At 45.6% G+C, this 18500-nt stretch overlaps 1 protein-coding gene across 2 annotated transcripts in view; it reads right to left on the bottom strand.

Annotated features, from left to right (window-relative positions):
- Positions 1–382: 382 nt before the first annotated feature.
- Positions 383–18500, bottom strand: part of OLFM1 (olfactomedin 1) — a 48788-nt gene continuing 30670 nt past the window's right edge. For both annotated transcript variants that reach the window (XM_006261961.4, XM_006261960.4), the window contains exons 5-6: positions 7994–8100; positions 383–2135 (exon numbers count right to left, since the gene is read on the bottom strand). In XM_006261961.4, the coding sequence (XP_006262023.1) occupies positions 1461–2135; positions 7994–8100 (782 nt within the window). In that variant the 3' untranslated portion in view covers positions 383–1460. The remainder of the gene's footprint in view (positions 2136–7993; positions 8101–18500) is intronic.

The following is an 18500-nucleotide window of genomic DNA, read 5'->3' as shown; positions in this document are numbered from 1 at the left end:
GGCGGACTATACCCCAGGGGCTGAGCACAAGGCAGGGATGCATCTCCAAGGACTCATGAACAGTGATGAATACCGCATAACCTAAAACCAGAGATGAGTTGTGCGATCGGATAGAGCATCAACCTGATTTTCTTCTCTACATTGCTCAAACAAACAAGCATCTGAAATCCCCGATGCTGCTACCCAGAGCCAGCTATTATACCCAGTAGACCAATTTTTCCTATAGTTACAACCTTGGAACTACCATGTAAATCAAGACGGTTGCACAGATATAACCGGTAAAAGAATTAGACACAATAATTTTCTAAAATTACACGCGCGTGCGCGCACACACATACACACACACACACACACACACAGAATACACAACAAATAAAGCAAGGAAGTCTCCTAATATTTTTATTGTTCCTTAGATAACTGTGGATAGTACAAAGTTTTCCTCTTAAAAAAATTAAATTTCCTTCACACTTCCATATTCAGCAAGCTTCATGTGGGAATCCAACGCCACAGAATTTCCACGGAAGCTGTAACCATCAACCATAATGCTATGTATATATTATAACAGTAAGAGATTTTTTCTTTAATTGTCAACATGAAATTGGTTACCTGTGTATAAGGGTGAACACTGATTTTTTTTTCTCTTTTCAGCAACAAAACCATCATTTATTAGTCCAAACTACGTCATTGCATTTACAACATCCATTGCATAAACTGGACATACAAAGTTTTGCCACCTCTGGTAAATAACAGACATACATTATACAATATATTTGCTGAATACATAAGTTCAAACAATATGGGTACAACAACTTGTTCATAATACATACTTAAACCATCGTGTTTAATAGTTACTAAGACACATATCCATGAGCTACTTTGGGTCTCAGCACAGTTAATCTAAGTGACAAAAACACAATTGAGAGACAATAGCTGCAATGAGATGCAAGTAAAACTAACCAGTGTTAGTCTTAACCAGACACCAAGATAGCTCCTCATGGGTCAGCTTTTCCACTTAGAAATACAAATCACACATCCATCACAGCTGACCATGATATAGGAAAATGTCCATGCAACCCACACACAAAGAGAGAGAGAGAGAGAGAAAGAGAGAGAGTCCCCAATGATAAGCTTCCAACAGTCATTGCCTTACTTCTTTAGTATGTACTATAGCTTTTCTATTGGAACAAAAAAACAAAACAAAACCCAAAACTTCAGTGTATCTTTAAGTGCAGTTCCAGCTGCAATTACTCTTATTATTCTTAAGTCTATAACACAGGATTGGACTTCTAGAAATGGAGAGGTAATGCTGATCTGTCATATTTATGCTGTAGAATCAATCCTCCATGAAGTTGTTCTTTATTTTGGCAGCTGTTTATTTATTTGATTTATTTTTAAATAAGTGTGTTTCCTCGAGATTAGTAATTTTGTTTGTTTGAAATCAGTTTCTAGACAAGACGGGACTACAATTCGTCAGACCTGATGACATGGAAGAGGGTGACATTGTAAAGTATTTGATGCCCGTTGTTCCAGGCATAGAGGGCGCGATCCTTAGGGTTGTAATCCAACATGGAAATGTGCGAGTATTTGTTTTGGAAGGGGATGTCGATGTACTCGTACGTGGAGGCGTTGGTCTGGTACGCGTAGTGCACCTTGGTTCCTCCCGAGTACCCGTTGGTGACGTAGAGCGTGCCGCAGATGATAAAGGCCTCCCCGGCGCTGCGTTTTGGGTAACTGGTGTTCCAGGTCTGGAGGCTCTGCAGGGTGTTGGGGTCCAGCTTGCTGATAACAATGTTCCCCGCGTTCTGGTTGGTGGCGTAGACGGCCCACAACCCATTTTCATCCACCATGAGGTCAATGTCAGAGTGCCCACCCCAGGCGTAGTGGTACATGTTGTTGTAACCAGCATAATCCAGGCTACGAGTCTTGAGGATGGTTTCTGTTTTCAAGTCAAACCTGATGATTATGTGGCTTTGGTATTTGTTGAAATAGATAGAGCCGTTATAGACCACTTGACCAGTGCCAGACCAAGGGTGAGGGAGTCGGTGAGAGGTGAAATTGTCTGTGTTCATAAAATCCGCCATGGATTTGTACTCTCGGACAAAGCGGTTGTTGTGGTAGCTATCCATGTACCAGACCTAGGTGAACAAAGGAAACATGCGCTGTTATAAATAGACCAAGAACCATCATTATAAGTAAGCGAGGGGGATCTTTTTTCCACCCCCCGTGCAAAGAGAGGTGGGGTTACAGCTTTGCAAATTCCCCTAAGAAACGGTGAGAGATGCTCTGTTATACATGGACCAAGAACGATCATTATAGGTAAGCAAGAGGGATCTTTTTTCCCCCCTGTGCAAAGAGAGGTTGGGTTATAGCTTTGCAAATTCCCCTAAGAAAGGGTGAGAGATGCTCTGTTATAAATAGACCAAGAACCATCATTATAAGTAAGCGAGGGGGATCTTTTTTCCACCCCCCGTGCAAAGAGAGGTGCGGTTACAGCTTTGCAAATTCCCCTAAGAAACGGTGAGAGATGCTCTGTTATAAATAGACCAAGGACCATCATTATAAGTAAGCAAGGGGGATCTTTTTTCCCCCCTGTGCAAAGAGAGGTTGGGTTATAGCTTTACAAATTCCCCTAAGAATGGGTGAGAGATGCTCTGTTATAAATGGACCAAGGACCATCCTTATAAGTAAGCGAGGGGGATCTTTTTTCCGCCCCCCGTGCAAAGAGGGGTGGGGTTACAGCTTTGCAAATTCCCCAAAGAAAGGGCGAGAGATGCTAAAAGATAATGATCTGGAGGCAAAACTAGGGAAGCTTGTCTCGGAGAAAAGACTGTAGTTTTTCCCCTTCTGTGTCTTGCTACACTTGTGAGAAAGGCGGGCCAATGTGTGAAAAGACTCTTGCTGGCTTCCCTTGTTCGAGGAGCGTAGCCGGCTAGCTCAGCAACAGAGCACGCATCCTGCTTATTCAGAGAGAGGCATAGAGGCCGGCAGTTATTGCTACAGCATCTTCTTGCAGAGAGATACCAAGTGTCCAAAGAAATGCAAAGAAAATTGCAAAGGGGAAGGGCTTACACTCGAAAGGGGTTGCATCTGGAGTGTGCCACCAACGATCAACCGCCACCCCCCAGCAAATAACCCAGACCCACCATCTAAAAACCAACTCAAGGAATTAATGTGTGTGCAAAGGCTTCCCAAGATGGCTAATATCTTCCCAGCAGCCTCGCAGTTTAAGCTGTTGCCTTGAAGTACCAGGTGGTTGTCACCGTCCTTTGAAAGGACAATTAACATCGGACTGGATAAAAACCAGTATATTAGGCTGATGCCGCCTTTGCTTCCCGTAGGCCTCATCATGGCCGCATTTATTCAATTATATCATCTGTTGTGTGGAACTCCATTAATTTGGCACGCAAAAGAATATGAACGCAATCGCTCATTGTCACAGAAACGGATTGGGAAGTCCACATCGGTTTAAAAACCATGCATTCCTGCGCGAAGAGCTCACAGCCAGGCTGCTGGTATACAATAGACACAGACATCAAAACCTCACTATTGTTAGGTTATTGCTTGATGGAGAAGATATTTTAAATGATTGCGTAAATGCCAGTGCACTAGGGACACCGTCTAGACTCTTTACAAAAGGCTTTAGTCATTTGCAACCAATGTTGAAGCAAATTACAAAGCAATATAGTTAGTGTGGAGAAGAGATATCTGTCCTGTTAATGACATTTTCCATGCATCTGCCTAACAATAACACAGCTGCTTGCTACATCAGGAATCATATGAGAGGGAGGAGAGAAAAGAAATTAAATAGCAGCGAGCATGCATTTTTAGGACACGGATTTGTATGCGTCCTTCAACAAGTGTAACTTTGTATTGCCCGTCCTTTTGTGAGAAACCTGAGAAAAATCAAGCCAACAGTACCACTGTTTCCACGGTCATAATATGTCATCCATTAGGCAACAGATGCTGCACGCGGTGCGAAGGCACATATACTCTGTGTGGCTGCTTATTTTAGAGTAGCAAATTAACATGAGACCTCTACAAAATGCTTGCACAGCTCTTCAGACTTCCTGGAGCAGAGCCCAGCTGTGAACTAGTCTTTGATCATGGGTGGAGGATACATGCATAGCTGTGATCCTCAATACACCTCTCCTGGAAGACCTGGGAAAGACACCGGGAGGTCCCAGAACGAGCAAGAGCTTGATCTCCTGGCTGGCAGGAGGAAGCCTCAGGAAAACAGGCATCGAGTTTCCTCTTCCCAGGTGGAAACTACTGAATTAGGGCTTCCATTCTTTGGATTAAAGAAAGCCCTACATTCAACTGAATGTCCTTGGAAATTATAGTAAGCCTGAAACAAAATTGAAACCCGAGCTGTGTTATTGCTCTGCTGCTCCTATTTCATTACTGGTTATTAAAAAATAATATGCACCAAACTCCGTGGGCATTTTTTAACTGTAAAAGCAAAAGCAAAAACACTTGCTAATGCTAGCATTTGGAAATGGTTGGATCTGATGAGATTTCATCCTTTGGCAAATGAGAGATTGAGAGATTGATAGCATTGTCTCATGCCAGACACAGTGCAAGCTGACTTTAAGGAGGCTTCTCCCACGCATCTCTCCCCCAGACTTAAATCCACCTGCCACTTCATTGGTAGGCTTCTCCCAATACTCCCAGTCATCCCCTATTGTGTTCAATGATCTTACACTGGACAGAAACAACTGACCATTTAGGGATCAGGGCAGAAGCAGCACACCAAAAACTCATTATACTTCGTGGCATAATCCAGATATGACCTACAGTTCAGCCACCACTCGTTATCAGATTCACACTGTGCCACACACCCCTTGAATTCTCATATTTATAGGCTTTAAATTAAATCAGTTGTAAACTATATACATCATCCTTGCATGTTTATAGGCTTTAAATTAAATCAGTTGTAAACTATATACATCATTTTTGTGCATGTATATGTGTGTGCATGCATTTGTGTGTGTGTGTGCGCGCACACATATATCATCTGCTGTATGGACCTCCAGTAATTTAGCATGGAGAAAAATAAGAAGGCAATCGCTCACTATCAAGAAAACGTATCGGCAAGTCCGTATCAGTTGAAATGACTCGCTTCTGAATCAAAGTTAGGTTACTACAACAGAAAAAGGCCTCAAGATCTCACTATGGTTTAGTTACTGTTGGATGGTAAAGCTATTTTAGATCAGTTATGCATTTCTCAATTTATATTTATTTCTAGATATATTTAAATTTATCCATTTTGAGCTGCAGTCCACAGAAAAACCTTGTTGTCCCTCTGCTATGTATGCTGAAAAAATATCTGCTGGGGAAAATTACCTGTGACAGCTATTGAAGAAGTTATTTAAGGCAAATAACTTAGAGAAGTTGCTAGGAGGAGCAGAAGGCCCCTAGGTGGGGATCAGGCAAGTGATGGGAAAGGTAAAGGGCGTGATTCTCCTTGCATGGTAATGAAAAATGGGAGGAACTCCCCTCCTGTCCGTGGGCTGGGTGAACATCTCAAATGATAGCCCACGCTGTGTCCACCTGGGAGTGAAAAGAGAAGTGACGTGGGCAGAAAGTGCTAATCCTGCTCCACAGTTATGGTGTCCAGGAGGTTAAACACATGATACTCAATGCAACATCCCATCCACCTGCTGATTGCAGGCCCACAAGCCACTTCAAGTCGGCCTGGCAAGTCATAGGCTGCAACTTTGAAAAAAATCCCAGCACGTTTTAGCATTAGCGGGACCCAGGTGGACCGCAAAATAAAACAGGCCTGTTCTGAGAGCCTAACAGACGGCAGCAGATGAATACAGAGCAGCGAGATACTGTCATCCCACGGCACACATCCTCCGATCAGATCAAGCGATTAAATCTGCGTCGATTATACGGTACAAAAACATAGCGTCACGGACGCTCGTCCCCGGATCACCGTTTCCAGCTTTAAATACACCTTGCAGCTTCACCTTGATGTTTATGTCGTGGCAGGAGCCCACTCACCGATGAACGTCCTGTCCTATTTGGCAGTCTCTGTCATCACGCCCTAAGGTTGGTACCGTAACACGGATGCCTGGGACCGAAATGAATTCCCGTCTATGAAAACTCTGGATTTTGTGGCTGATTCAAACTCTCTGGGGTACGGCAACTAAGGAGCTTGTGTGGGCAGCAGGAAAGGATGTGGAGTTGTTGGAGAGAGGGAGAGACAGACCATCTGCGCATCTGCCTGTTGCCTGTGTGCGGAGCAAGGAAACGTCTCTGAAATGAGGCCAGCTTTGGCATCCTCTGGAAGGATCTTCAGCCCACGGTCAGCCGCAAAACCCAACCAAAACGCCAACTGGGCAATGAGTTGGCTCTCACTCCTTGTTTTCACTCTGCCTGTTCCCCCCCCCCTTCTGTTTTTAATGGCTGCATTCAAAACAACGGATTTCCACTGAGCCAAGCTTTTTTTTGTTGTTTTGTACCATTGTTTGCTTTGCCTCTTATAAAGCCCTCGGCAAAAGCCTTGAGATATTTTCCATTCCATCAGTCATGGGAAGCCTAGATTGATTTTCAACGAGTGACTGGCCTCCTACCTCCTTGGAATCAAAATTGAATGGTCTGAATAGAAAAGACCCAAACAAAGCAGAAACCTCTCTTGATGCAGCCCGTTAATTCTTCACAACATCGAAGGTGGAGGAAGGAAGGGGAAGAGAGACGCAGGTTGGCCAAATGACATTATCGGCGGTGCAGACAGCAAGATAAGAGAAATTAATAGGACTTGTCCAACATCTTCTTCCCTTGGTTAGTAACTGCGGGCCTGATTCTCTTCAGCTGGGGTCTCGATTCATCATTATACATCAATGCACAGGTCAACCATTTCCCCCCAAATGAAAAGCAAACCTAGACTGGAAGCATAAACCAGATATTGGATCCTCCCTTCCATCACTGGTGTGGAGGTCACGTACTTGCTTGCCACGTGTTAGACAACGAGGGAGACTCGGATAAGGAGGGATTTTCCCCCGCCCTTTTATTTAAAGGAATGTCAATTTTCACCCGAGCTCTACAGAGCTGGCTCTTGCCATTAACTAGCTAAACAGAAATTCAAAATCATCAAAACAACCAGCAAATGGATTTTAAATCAAAGCTCCCGCTGAGAAGTCCTAGAGTGCTTTTGTGCTCGTAATGCGCCTGCGAGTTTGCATTCAGGTATCCAGCTTGAAATAAAATTTATGGCTCTGCTGAGCCCTCTACGAAGGTGCTTTATAGGTTAATAAAGAAACTTACGGCTGCGGAGAATGAGTTTGATGGGTCTCAAGCCAGTTGCTAGTGCCCAAGCATCCTCATCACTGACAAGGCTGCGACAAGCGGCGCTAACCGGCATACTTGTTTGACATTCTCAGTAGAGGACCAGGATTGAATAAACCATGGAAAATAGCCTCTCCCCTCCCCGCTTGGGAACCATGCCTCTCCATCGGAGGTGAAGCATCAGTGGTCAGGTGTCTGATCTGTCTCTACCAAAGACCGCACGGCAATGCTGGACAAACAGGACTCTGGGGTGTGCCAATCTGGACCATTTTCACATCCAATAAAATTTGCAGGAAAAAAAACACAAAACGACTAAAGGAATAAATAAGCAAACCTTCCTTGCTGGAAGTAGAACGACCGCCTACAGAAATACAGAGACACACAGCTTGCGGGAACGTTACCGTGCATGCCTTCTCTAATACCTGGGCTAAACCCCCTCTAGCACCTTGCTGGGGGACCAACCAAAGAGGAACCTGCCCTGATATGATCCAGACACACAGCCCAGCACATGCTAGGAGAGGACCTTGTGAGTGTAATGGGTGCGGTGCAGGTGCTGGCGTGGGCAGTAAAGCTCAGGGAGACATTATCTCTTTCCATCGTCTCCACTGGACATTGCCCTGGAGGCCTAGCCATAGGTTCAAAGAGCAGCAGCAGACATGACAAGCATGGGGTGGGAAGCAGAGGGTGGAGATGACAGCCTTACCTTGTTTTCACCTTCTGGAGCTAGAGGGTCCGTCATCCATGAGCCGAACCTTGATCCCGAGGTTTTTATCGTGATTGGGTCACTTATTCCCGTCAGTTTTCCGCAAGCTGTAAAATAGTGCAATGTTGGTGAGCAAGGCATTGAAGGAGCAACTGGGGTCTCGCACGCGCTTGTATTTACTGCAGAAACCGTGTTGAGAAGGACCTAGGGGCTCTGAGGAGCGGCACCGGCAATGGCACTGAGGCTCACTCATGTTGCTGTGGCATCACCTCTCTCCAGCTGATGGGCAGCTCCATTTTAATTGAATTAAAGGCAATTAGGCCAAAAACAACTGTCAGATGCCTCTGTGTGTTGTCATTCCTCTTAATAACAATTTTCCTTATCACGATGCCCCCAAGAAAACAAGCTTTCCTGGAAACGGCCCTGCTGCAGAATAGCAAATGAGGAGTGGAGCTGGCCAGGGTCAAGCAGCCAGGTGGAGAAATTAGCTGAATAACTACTGCTCATTTTTGCTATAATAGAGCTGCCATAGCCGATGGGAGCAGAGAGGGCAGGCAGCTGCCTATTTCCAAATCAGGCCTTTTTCCAAGGGAGAGCGGGTGGAGATCTATGATCTGTATCTATATAAATCATTCTCCCCCAGCAAATTACATGCATCAGTACATGTCTTCTATCCTCTCTGGTGCTCACCGTCGCCATATCTGAGGAGGCATAGCCCTGTGAGCTTGGGAATTAGCAGGTTTTTTATAGATGGAGACTTGAAATACAGTGAGAAGACAGGCACAAGGTCCGGTGGGGGTTGCAGTCCCATCGGCTCCCTTTGACTTCAGTAGTTGGGGCCCAGCACCCTAATCAGGACCTAAGTGACTTGCCCAAGGTCATACAAGGAGCCTGTGGGAAGCCAGGAACTGTCTCCATGCCTCTCAATTCCTTGCCTCGTGTTACAACAAGGCCATTTTCCTTGCTCGGACTTGCAAGCTTGCCAGCACAGGGATGTGGCCAATCTGAACATGCACCTGTTGGACCTACGGTCTGAGGGCCAGGTTTTTAAGGATGCCATAAGAGAGAGGTGTTTAACCACACACTTAGTCACCTTGGGGGGATTTTCCAAAGAAAAAAAATCACTCAAACTCATTGAATCGGGTGGGAATTAGCATGTCACCATTTCTGAACATCCAGCGAGACATATACCTGCATCCTTAAACGCCTACATCACTCTCAAAAGCTCATTCCTAATGCCTGAGCACTCACCCGCTCGGCTTCCTGCTTCTGTTCCTTGTATCCACCAGCCCCTGCCATGCTTCCCTACACAGACGTAAAACCTTGTCCTCCTCCTCACAATTCACATGTCTGCAGTGCTACATTCTTAGCATCAGAGCTTGGCCAGATGGCGATTTATATTTACACTAATACCCAGAAGTTTCAGTAATGCTGCCACTCCGGTCTGTTGAAATCCTAGCATTTTAGCATATGTGCACACAGCAATGACAAATGGAAAGACAAAGTAAGATGCAGCATAAAGAACTGCATGCTAATGCTGAACGGATGGCTGCCACGGGAGCCATCCAGCAGTCGTGCAAAGCAGCTCTTGCAATAGCATCCTGTTGAGAAGCCAGGAGAAGGGAATATGGAAGGTGAGCTCTCGAGTCCATCCCCTGGCTCTTCTCTTCAGGTTTCAAACTTTTCCCCTTTGACTAAAAGGGGAAACCTGAATAATGAATTCAAGCATTTGCTTTTTCTGAACAGATTTTGAAGCTTGAGTTGAATCTGCATTGCAGTACAAAGCCCCTTGTGAGTCAAGTGCAGTGATCGGGGCCTGGGTCTATAGATGGGAGTTGCCTGCAGTTCCTCAAAGATTAATTGTAACAATTAATAAATAGCGCTATTCTGGTTTTCATCAGATCAGGATCAGGCCCATTATTATTTTCTGGGATATCTGTTCTGTGCACGAACTGCTGCTTAGTGCAGTCTGTGTAGCCACTGCTGCCTCCTTAGATATTCCCTAAAAGATATTAGGGATATCTCCCTAACACAAGATAGTCCCATGGATACAAACATGGAGCAAGATGTCCGACTTGGTTTCAGCCTCTTTACGTGGATAAAAGCACCCTAAAAAAGCCCTCTTTCTAGCTAGAAAAGGACACCCTTCTCAGCAGAGGCACTGGGGATTGCAGTGATAATGCTGCCGTCTCCAGACCCACTCCTAAGCTCTGACAGAAGAGAGATGCTAGTCAAAGATGGGAGAGACTTAGGCCACATCTATGGAAATTCAAGGCAGTTTTTAACAGACCAGCCACAAAGGTTAGCTAAATTACAAGAGAGCCCCCAGAGGCACCTTGTACAAAGCAGGCACCAAGATGGGGCAAAGTTGTTTTAGCTTTCTTCCTCCCACTTCTCCTGGCTTGGGAGGGAAGGGCTGCACCTGTTACCCCCGGGACTCTCTGAAGCCCGTGTGAATAAAATTGAAGTTTTTCTTAATAAAGTAAAACTGATGGGTAGCTGCATTAAACACCACCCCCCGCCTCTCCATCACCTGAACTCAAGTGAGCAGCATGGGCGTGGGAATAGCTATGCTGACACAGCCCGCACCATCCTTTTCCCACCTCCCTCACTCTTCTTCACAGACACAAAGGGGTGCATCCTTACCCCAGGATAACAAATGCACAGCAGCCATTCGGACCCAGAAGCATGGTGGAGACAAGGCAGGGCAGTGCAACGCCCAGATGAAGAGGAGGAGGTCAATCACTGGAAGGAAGACGGCGGTATTGTCCTGACCTGGCGACTAGAAACGCTAGTCCCGTAACTATTGAGTGCTGCTTAATGACTTGCTATTTAGGAAAAAACACAACACCATAATGTCCACGGGGGAAAAAGCCAGGACAATACAATATTTTTGAGCCAGAACACAAGACTGGAAGAGGCCTCTTGGGCTATCATGGCCAGCTCCCTGCATTCATGGGCAACTCAAAGGGGCCTCAAATCCTATCCATTTGGGCCCCACAGCTACCAAGCACTCAATGAAGGACCCACAATGAGAAGATAATAAGAGATACAAGGGCACCCTCAGCTTATCATTAATGAAGGTCCCCTGCATCACCTCCCCCCAGCAGAGGTGGGAGAGGAATGAGAGCGAGTACATCCAGCGAGCCTAACACCCATCCAGCTAAAAAAACACCTTGAAAAAACTCCAATGCCCCCTCAAACAAGAACAAAATTTTCTCTCCTGCCTGCCTGTTCAGCTAGAAACTTCTCACCCACCGCCGAGGACCGGGCATCGGCAGAAGAATGCAAAGAGTTAAGATAATAAGCACATAATCTCTAGCAAATTTCCCCGCGCAAGCCGGCATTTCTCTAATCACAGATCTTGCAAACGCTCCCTTCCTATCATACCACTACATTGCTGTTGCTTTATCTCTTCCTTTCTATTTCCCCAGAGAGAAGAGTTGTATAAAACCCATTGATTAAAAAAAAAAAAGCTGATAAGTGTAAACTGGTGTTGTTTGCAACTAGCTAGGCTACAGCTCACTACACATTTAGCTGGAGGCACATTTATAACAGCTTCCCAGTGGGGCACTAGGGCATCTCTTATTCCAGGGCAACATATTTCTTTCATGGCTTAAATGCGTCATGTGCCTCAGGTACAAATGGACAATGTCTAAATGGGATCCCGGAGCTAAATTGTCAAGGCTTCACTTCAGTTAAGACGACATCCGTCATTAGGTGTTATTGGTCTGGACGTACAGCTACAATGCTGGCATTATATGGGAGGATTTAAATGCCTTTTGTTCATTCTGGCAGAGACACATGCTACATTCATTATGCAACGAGTTTTTTTGTGTTGTTTTTGCTCTGCGCTTGTAGTAGTCGGCATCTGTCTGTCTCGCAGGACAACAGTCGACGCCGAGTGAGACATCAGCTCGCTGAATGTAATGTGTGCTTGCGAGTGTTGGATAGAAACCAGAAGGTAATTCTTGGGAAGAGAGGGGAGAGGGGGACAAGGACTTCCTCCACTGTTGAGTGCCTTCTCCCTAAGTATAGAAATGCCCTCAAGAGGGCAAGTTGAGCACGTCACACAATAGGATTCTTCAACGTCCCTTCCGCTATAAAGAAATAGTGAAGTAATCACGTATCATTTGTACTGCTACAGCCTCTTGTCTACTTCCTGGCTGCCTTTCACCACTATCCAACACGGCCTCTTCTCTACCCCTGTGCTAAGCCCCTTGTTTAAGGGGACTTCTCTTTGGCATGCCGAACAGCTGCATCATAACGATCCAACGGAGATCAGATGCTGAGTGTTTGCCTACATAGCACGTCCAGCCCTGCTGGGCTCCAAGCAGCTGAATATCAGGGATCTGAAATATTCATAGAGCATCTTGGCCAACTGGGCCCTAATGTAACTAATAAATAAATAAGCAGCAGCAGCATTGTATGTTCAGGACCCCATCATCGTTATGTTTATGCTTCTCTGCATTCGCACTGATGTCTTTTGGACTGCGTATCACAATATTTGATTAAACCTGAATAGCCCCAGACAACGCAGCTCTCTCAGGGAGCCATTTATGGAGCTTAAACAACAGTAGGTCAGACCTTCACAGGCTACTTCAAGTCACAGGCTGGTGAAATTACCATAAGGAGACTTGATTTGGCCTCTACTAGCAATTCCTTGAGATAGGGAAGACAAAAGGTCTGAGAAAGAAACACAACCTTACACGCAGCATGGCCTGGATTTAGCAGTTTGGACTGATTATGGCTACTCCGATGTTTTGGGGTTCCTGCAGCTGTTTGCTTCACAGAAATGCTTCCAGATTCATGCCTTTGATCACCAGCCTGACTCAACAAATCATGGTTTAAGGTTGATCTGAAGGGTTTCTCAGGGGAGGAAACATCACTCTCATGTCTAAAAGGAGCCCTTCCTTTAGCAATGTCTCTGCATGGGAAAACTAGGGCTTACCTCCACTTAGTCCTAAACAACAGCTCCCTTGTCTAGGTTTGTAACATGGGTCACTTGCTATGAGCTAGCTTATACACCCAGTGATTCTGCTTGGCTGTACTAATGCCAACCAAGTTACAGTCCTGTCCATCTCCTAGGGGTAGGTTCTCCCCCGGGGCCCTCCCATGCACACCAGGGTGTCATGAGTGCCATAGTAGGGACTGGAGATTGTTTCATTCATATCCTGCAGAGTGACAGTTCCTGGATCCAGTAGCCGAGGGCCCGGAGCTGTAGACGGTGAGTACAGAAGTACTCTGATCCTGCAGTGAACACTATACAGTGTGCTGCTCACCTCTGCTTGAAGGCAGCAATGTGCATTCACCCAGGATGGTCCTGGACAAGGTGGCAAGGTACCAGCTAGACCTCACTGGGCCAGAGGGTGGTCATGGGGTATCCATGGGGTAGCCCAAGACCACCCCACCCAAAAGCCAGTCAGACTTTGGATCTGAGTGTGTAAACCTAAAAACTTGACATACCTGGAAATGGCATAGGTCAACTTCATCAAGATTGTACACTCTTTCCACTCACTTCCAACACAAATGCCTTTAGCACACAAGCAGTTAGAGCTGCCCTCTTCCTTTGCCATGATAAGACTAAGCATGGAAACTGGCTTCTGTTTAGCAACTAAAACAGCTCTGAACTGATTCTGCCTTAGTCTCCTGGCTGGGAGCCCTCTCACCTGAGTGATCACTAATCAGCTTGCAGCTGGTCTGGCTGGGAGTTTGTGTGTGTAGGGAAGGTAAGGGATTGCTTTCCCTTTTTCTGCCTTGCCCTAAATTGCACCTCAGCTGTATCTTTTTTTTTTTTTTTTCATCCTGAGACCAGTGCTCTGCTCTGCATTGAATCCCATTTCATGTGGGGTTGTGCATATTCTACTTTATCCCCTTTAAAGGGAGCATCAATCAATGCTGGAAGGGAAAGCATGGGTGGGGGGGAGGCAGAAACCTAAACCAGCTGAAAGCAGTTGCTTTTCAGGCTCACCCACCGGTTCAAGGAGCAATTCTAAGTGATATTCTCTTGACTGCTGCAAGAGGTCATTTAGGAACGTTAATGGAAACCTTAAAATCCCCATATAAATTGTGATCTTTAAAAATGTAAACAGAACAAAGAATTGAACCTGCCACTATTGATTTGTTTTTATACATATACATATTATATATATATATATATATTATACTGGGGTCAGGAAATGTTCTCAGCATTGAGCCTTCAGTAAAGCTTAGGAAACCAAAAAGTAGGGAGGGAAAGAAACCTTGTCTCAAGCAAAAGGCTTTGCTGCATGGCGATGCTTTAGGGAGGTATGGGAGAAGAAAATGGTGTTAAGCAGGAAATAGGAGGGGTTTTGTGAATCAAAGTCAGGTGTCTCTATCTAGTGCGTTCAAGCTGGCAGTCAGCAGAGATCAGGTGTCTGGTAGAGTCTTAATAAAGCTTTACTGCAGCTACCATCCAAGTTGCAAGCTCTTTAAAGGAGGGCTTTATTTGTACCTCCCCTTCCCAAAAAGGGATAGCTATGATCCTCCCCTAGGGTTCAGATGCAGCTAAGTAGCATTTGTAGAGCTGAGCAAATAACTCCAAGCAACTCATTCAGTAAATCTGGCCTCATTTTGTGCTGATGGAGTACCTGTGAATGTGTTACCTGAACCTAATCCATCACAATCTCTATTTTCACACTCTCTGCAGCGGGAAGGAGTGTTAGAAACTTGATCCATGAGACCTAACTGCAGGTGGACCACAAGGGAGCATTTCTGGGGCAAATGCCTGCATGCACCCATTTTAAAGTCTTTTTCTACCCTGCTTGCTTATTCAGCTGTGAAATTCCCTTCCCTACAAACCCCTGAACCAGTGCAACTCAGCTGCAATGAAGTTCACCACCAACATGCGAGGGAGTGAATATGGGCCAAAGCAAACCCATCTAAGACACCAAGGACTCTTTGCACAGAGCTGTCTGTGTAATTTAGCTTGCCCAGGATTTTTTCATCCCAAAGGATCCTATGAACTGGTAGGTTTTCTTGCCAGCCTAGAAAGCCATCAATGCCATACTAAAATCTGCAACAGGCTTTGAAGCAGTAGATGGCTCAAGCAAAAAGCTCAGGAATACCACCACAAATAACGCAATCCCCCTCACCAGCCCTAAAAATACATTCCCCGACCCATCCTCTCCCACCCCATCTTCTCAACCCCTTCTCTTCAGCTCACCTCCCCAAAAGCCACACCTTTCCCTTAAATACTTAGCTGAGTCATGAGACAGCCCTTAACCCTTGCCTGGATGATCTAGCCTGTCACAGATTGCCAAAATATTTCTAAATTAAAGTGTACATTCAGGCATCACTTCAGCCACTGCTGAGACATAACCAGCTTGGAGATGGCACATGAAATCAGTGGAGTAATGATGGCATACAACTGATGTGACATAGTGGGGCAGGGGCTATAGACAGGGAGGGGGACTATACCCAAACAGACGCTTTCTTAGCCCAACTGTATAGTCCTAATAAGCAGCATGGCCTGCTAATTCCTAAGGGCCAGACTACATTGCAGTCCCTGATTTAGTGCAATGGAAGGTGCAATAGGTAGTCAGTGTGAGCAAATGTTATCTTTTCCCCCAAACTCAGGCCCTCACCCTTGGGGAGCCCTAGCTCTGGAAGATGCTCGATGGCTCTGGAGCTTCCTGGTTCTTCCTTCACGTTGCAAAGAAAGTCACTTAGTCCCCCTGCATCTCACGGAGTCACCTTGGGGTCCCGGTGTCAGTCCCACCCCCGGCTCCACTGAAGTCAGTGAAGCTGAGGATCCAGCCTCCTTGCTTTGGTCCATGCTAAAACATCCCTGTCAGAGATGATTTATCTCCAGAGCTTTATAGTGCTGAAGAAGCATGTTCAAAAACGGCTTTTCCACAGCCTTCTTCAAAGTCGTCCCCTGTGACCCATTGCTTCACAGGGGATGGCGTGAATGTGCTGCTGCAGCCTCAATAGACTCGGTTGAGGCTTTCAGGAAAAATAAGGACCTACTTATGATAAGAGGCTTCACAAATGTTTCTTTGCCAGCTATTACTGTTGCTTTCCTGGGGACGGGGGCTAGAGAGGGGAATCATCTCACCCATGGTCGCACCCTCCTCCCGCAAACGGTCCGGCGACTGCCAGCTTCTCAGGGGGTGGATATAGGCACAGTGCCTCTGAAACCAACAGGGCCCTGCTAATCTACACCAGTTGATGAGCCTATTTAAAAATCAGGTTCCTCCGACCACATCAGAAAGCTGAACAATGAACATTAATGGCTTTGTATAAGGTCCTGACACTTGCATCTCCCACTGAGTCACCTGGCCTATGCACTTTTGCAATGTAGGCCACTCATGCTTTGGTACCTGAATAATACACAGTAATGACCTCGTGTTATGTACCCAAGAATGACCGATTTGACCTTAACAGAAAGCGAATAACAAAGCTGCATGTGGGCGTTTCTTGCAAAATCGTATTTGCAAGCCTCCTTGCCAAGAAGAGTTTACATTTGTTCATCCCATCTGGGAAGACAAACAATATCACGTGGCCGTTCGGGCCAACCATAACTAGACAACCACATTCCTAGCTCGAATATCGACGATCGGTCCACAAAGGGAACGAGACTCAGTCACGCTAGGTACTAAAACACAACATGAACAATACATCCATTGAGGTCATGAGTATGTCTGGAGGCATCGCGGTCTGTTATCACCAATGGAAAAGGGAGCAATTTTGATCAAAGCATTATTCTTTACCAGTTATTTGCATGGCTTAAATGAGATGTTTCCAGTCTTTCCGTTAATCTTTTTACAGTCCCCCCATCTCTAGCATATGGAAAATTTACCACCTGCTGGGAAGCGGGGCATTTTTACACTAGCTTTGAGTTTGAATACTGGCAGCACAAGATCGGTTCACTTGCAGAAACAGCTGCGATAGGAAAAAATACTACAGCAGAAAGAAAACGAAGATGCCCTCTCTTTGGTTCCTACAGCTAAAGGAATGAAAGGTCAGGAAAGAGCTGGCAGTAGGAGGGGGAGAGAAAAAGAGCTCTTATTCCTCATGAGACAGGATGAAAACAGGAGAGGCAGCCAAAGGTATTAGGTCTGGAGAGAGGCTTTCTACTGTGGGAAGAAAAATAGATCACTTCTATGTATTGTTTCCTCAGGTGACACCTCATCTCTTCCTTCAAAGGGTGAGAAGTAAAGATTGCTTCGTCTCCAGAAAAGCACGGCCTTGTGCCTAAAGCAGTCGACTAGACCTCTGGAGACGGGGTCTCAGTTCCTGGTTCTGCCACCGACTCCCCTGGTGACCTTGGCCCAATCAACCTGTCTGCACCCACCTACAAAATAGGGACAACACCACTTCCTTCCTCAGACAAGGCTCTTTGGGTGACGGCTACAACCTACACTTCCTTCCTCATACCTTTTATCCATCCAAGCTTTGGTAAGATCCTGGGGGCAAGTGCCGTTCCTTGCCGTGTACATACACAGCCCCAACCTCAGTCAAGACCTTCAGACATCACCATAAGGCAAACAGTAAAGCAACTGTATTTTGTTTTCATACAGAAAACATTTAGGTTGAAAAGTGTTTGCCAGTATTTTAGGAGCAGATTCAGCTTTCAGGGTACCACTGGTTTTAAAATCAGGGGTCAACACTGAACTGATGCAACTTAGCCTAGCTCCAACCACAGCCCCAGCCACTATGCACCAGCTGAGGATTTGGTCAATGCTCCTTCTAAACTCAACGTTTCCTCTCCACCAATTTCTCTAACAATTTCAGAAAAAGTGATCTGAACACCTGTTATCAAGAAGGACATAAGTATTTGGGCACCTAGCACCCCCACTGAAAGCCCCTAGGAGACATGCTTTTAAGTCACCTGGGTACTTCTTGAGCCATTGTTCCCCCCTGGGCTTTTAATGCATAGGTGGACTGAAGAGTAACGAAGAAAAGGCTCAACCAGTTATGATAATCAATGTCTACGTGGGGAGGAAAGCTTCCATAAAAAAGGTGAAACCCCTCTGAAAACAAGCAGAAAGCACCCCACGGTCAGAGACAACAGAGAAACAAAATGTTACCTTGGCACAGATAATACAGCGATGAGAAGAGATCTGATCCTTCTCGAAGTTACCTGAGAGCATAATTTCATATGTGCTACCGAAACAGACTGCAGAGCAGTTAATGTGTTTAGGTTATTTAAATTGCTTAACAAGAAAGTCAATAATGTAAGTGGAAATTAAATCAGGATACAGCTTGGTCAACAAACGCGGGGGAAAAATTCTTGCAACAAGAAAGAGGATTCAGAAACCCCTTGTACCTACATGATTACCCTTAACCCGGGGCCAGACCCTCATCTCTTTTACAGTAATGCTGTAGAAAAGAGCCACTGATTTTTGTAGGGGGTTGGTCAATGAATGCCAGCTGTAATGACCTGGTCTCTTAAGGTTTCCCCCTTCTAGTTACTTGGCCTAATGGAAGGGCTTCTACTCTTTCGCTAAAAGGAAGTGAGGAGTTGTTTTTCATTTTATAT

This window comes from Alligator mississippiensis, chromosome 12 (genome assembly GCF_030867095.1).
Source record: "Alligator mississippiensis isolate rAllMis1 chromosome 12, rAllMis1, whole genome shotgun sequence".
In the NCBI taxonomy this organism is placed as follows: domain Eukaryota; kingdom Metazoa; phylum Chordata; order Crocodylia; family Alligatoridae; genus Alligator; species Alligator mississippiensis.
This window is presented reverse-complemented; position numbering and strand designations above follow the sequence as displayed.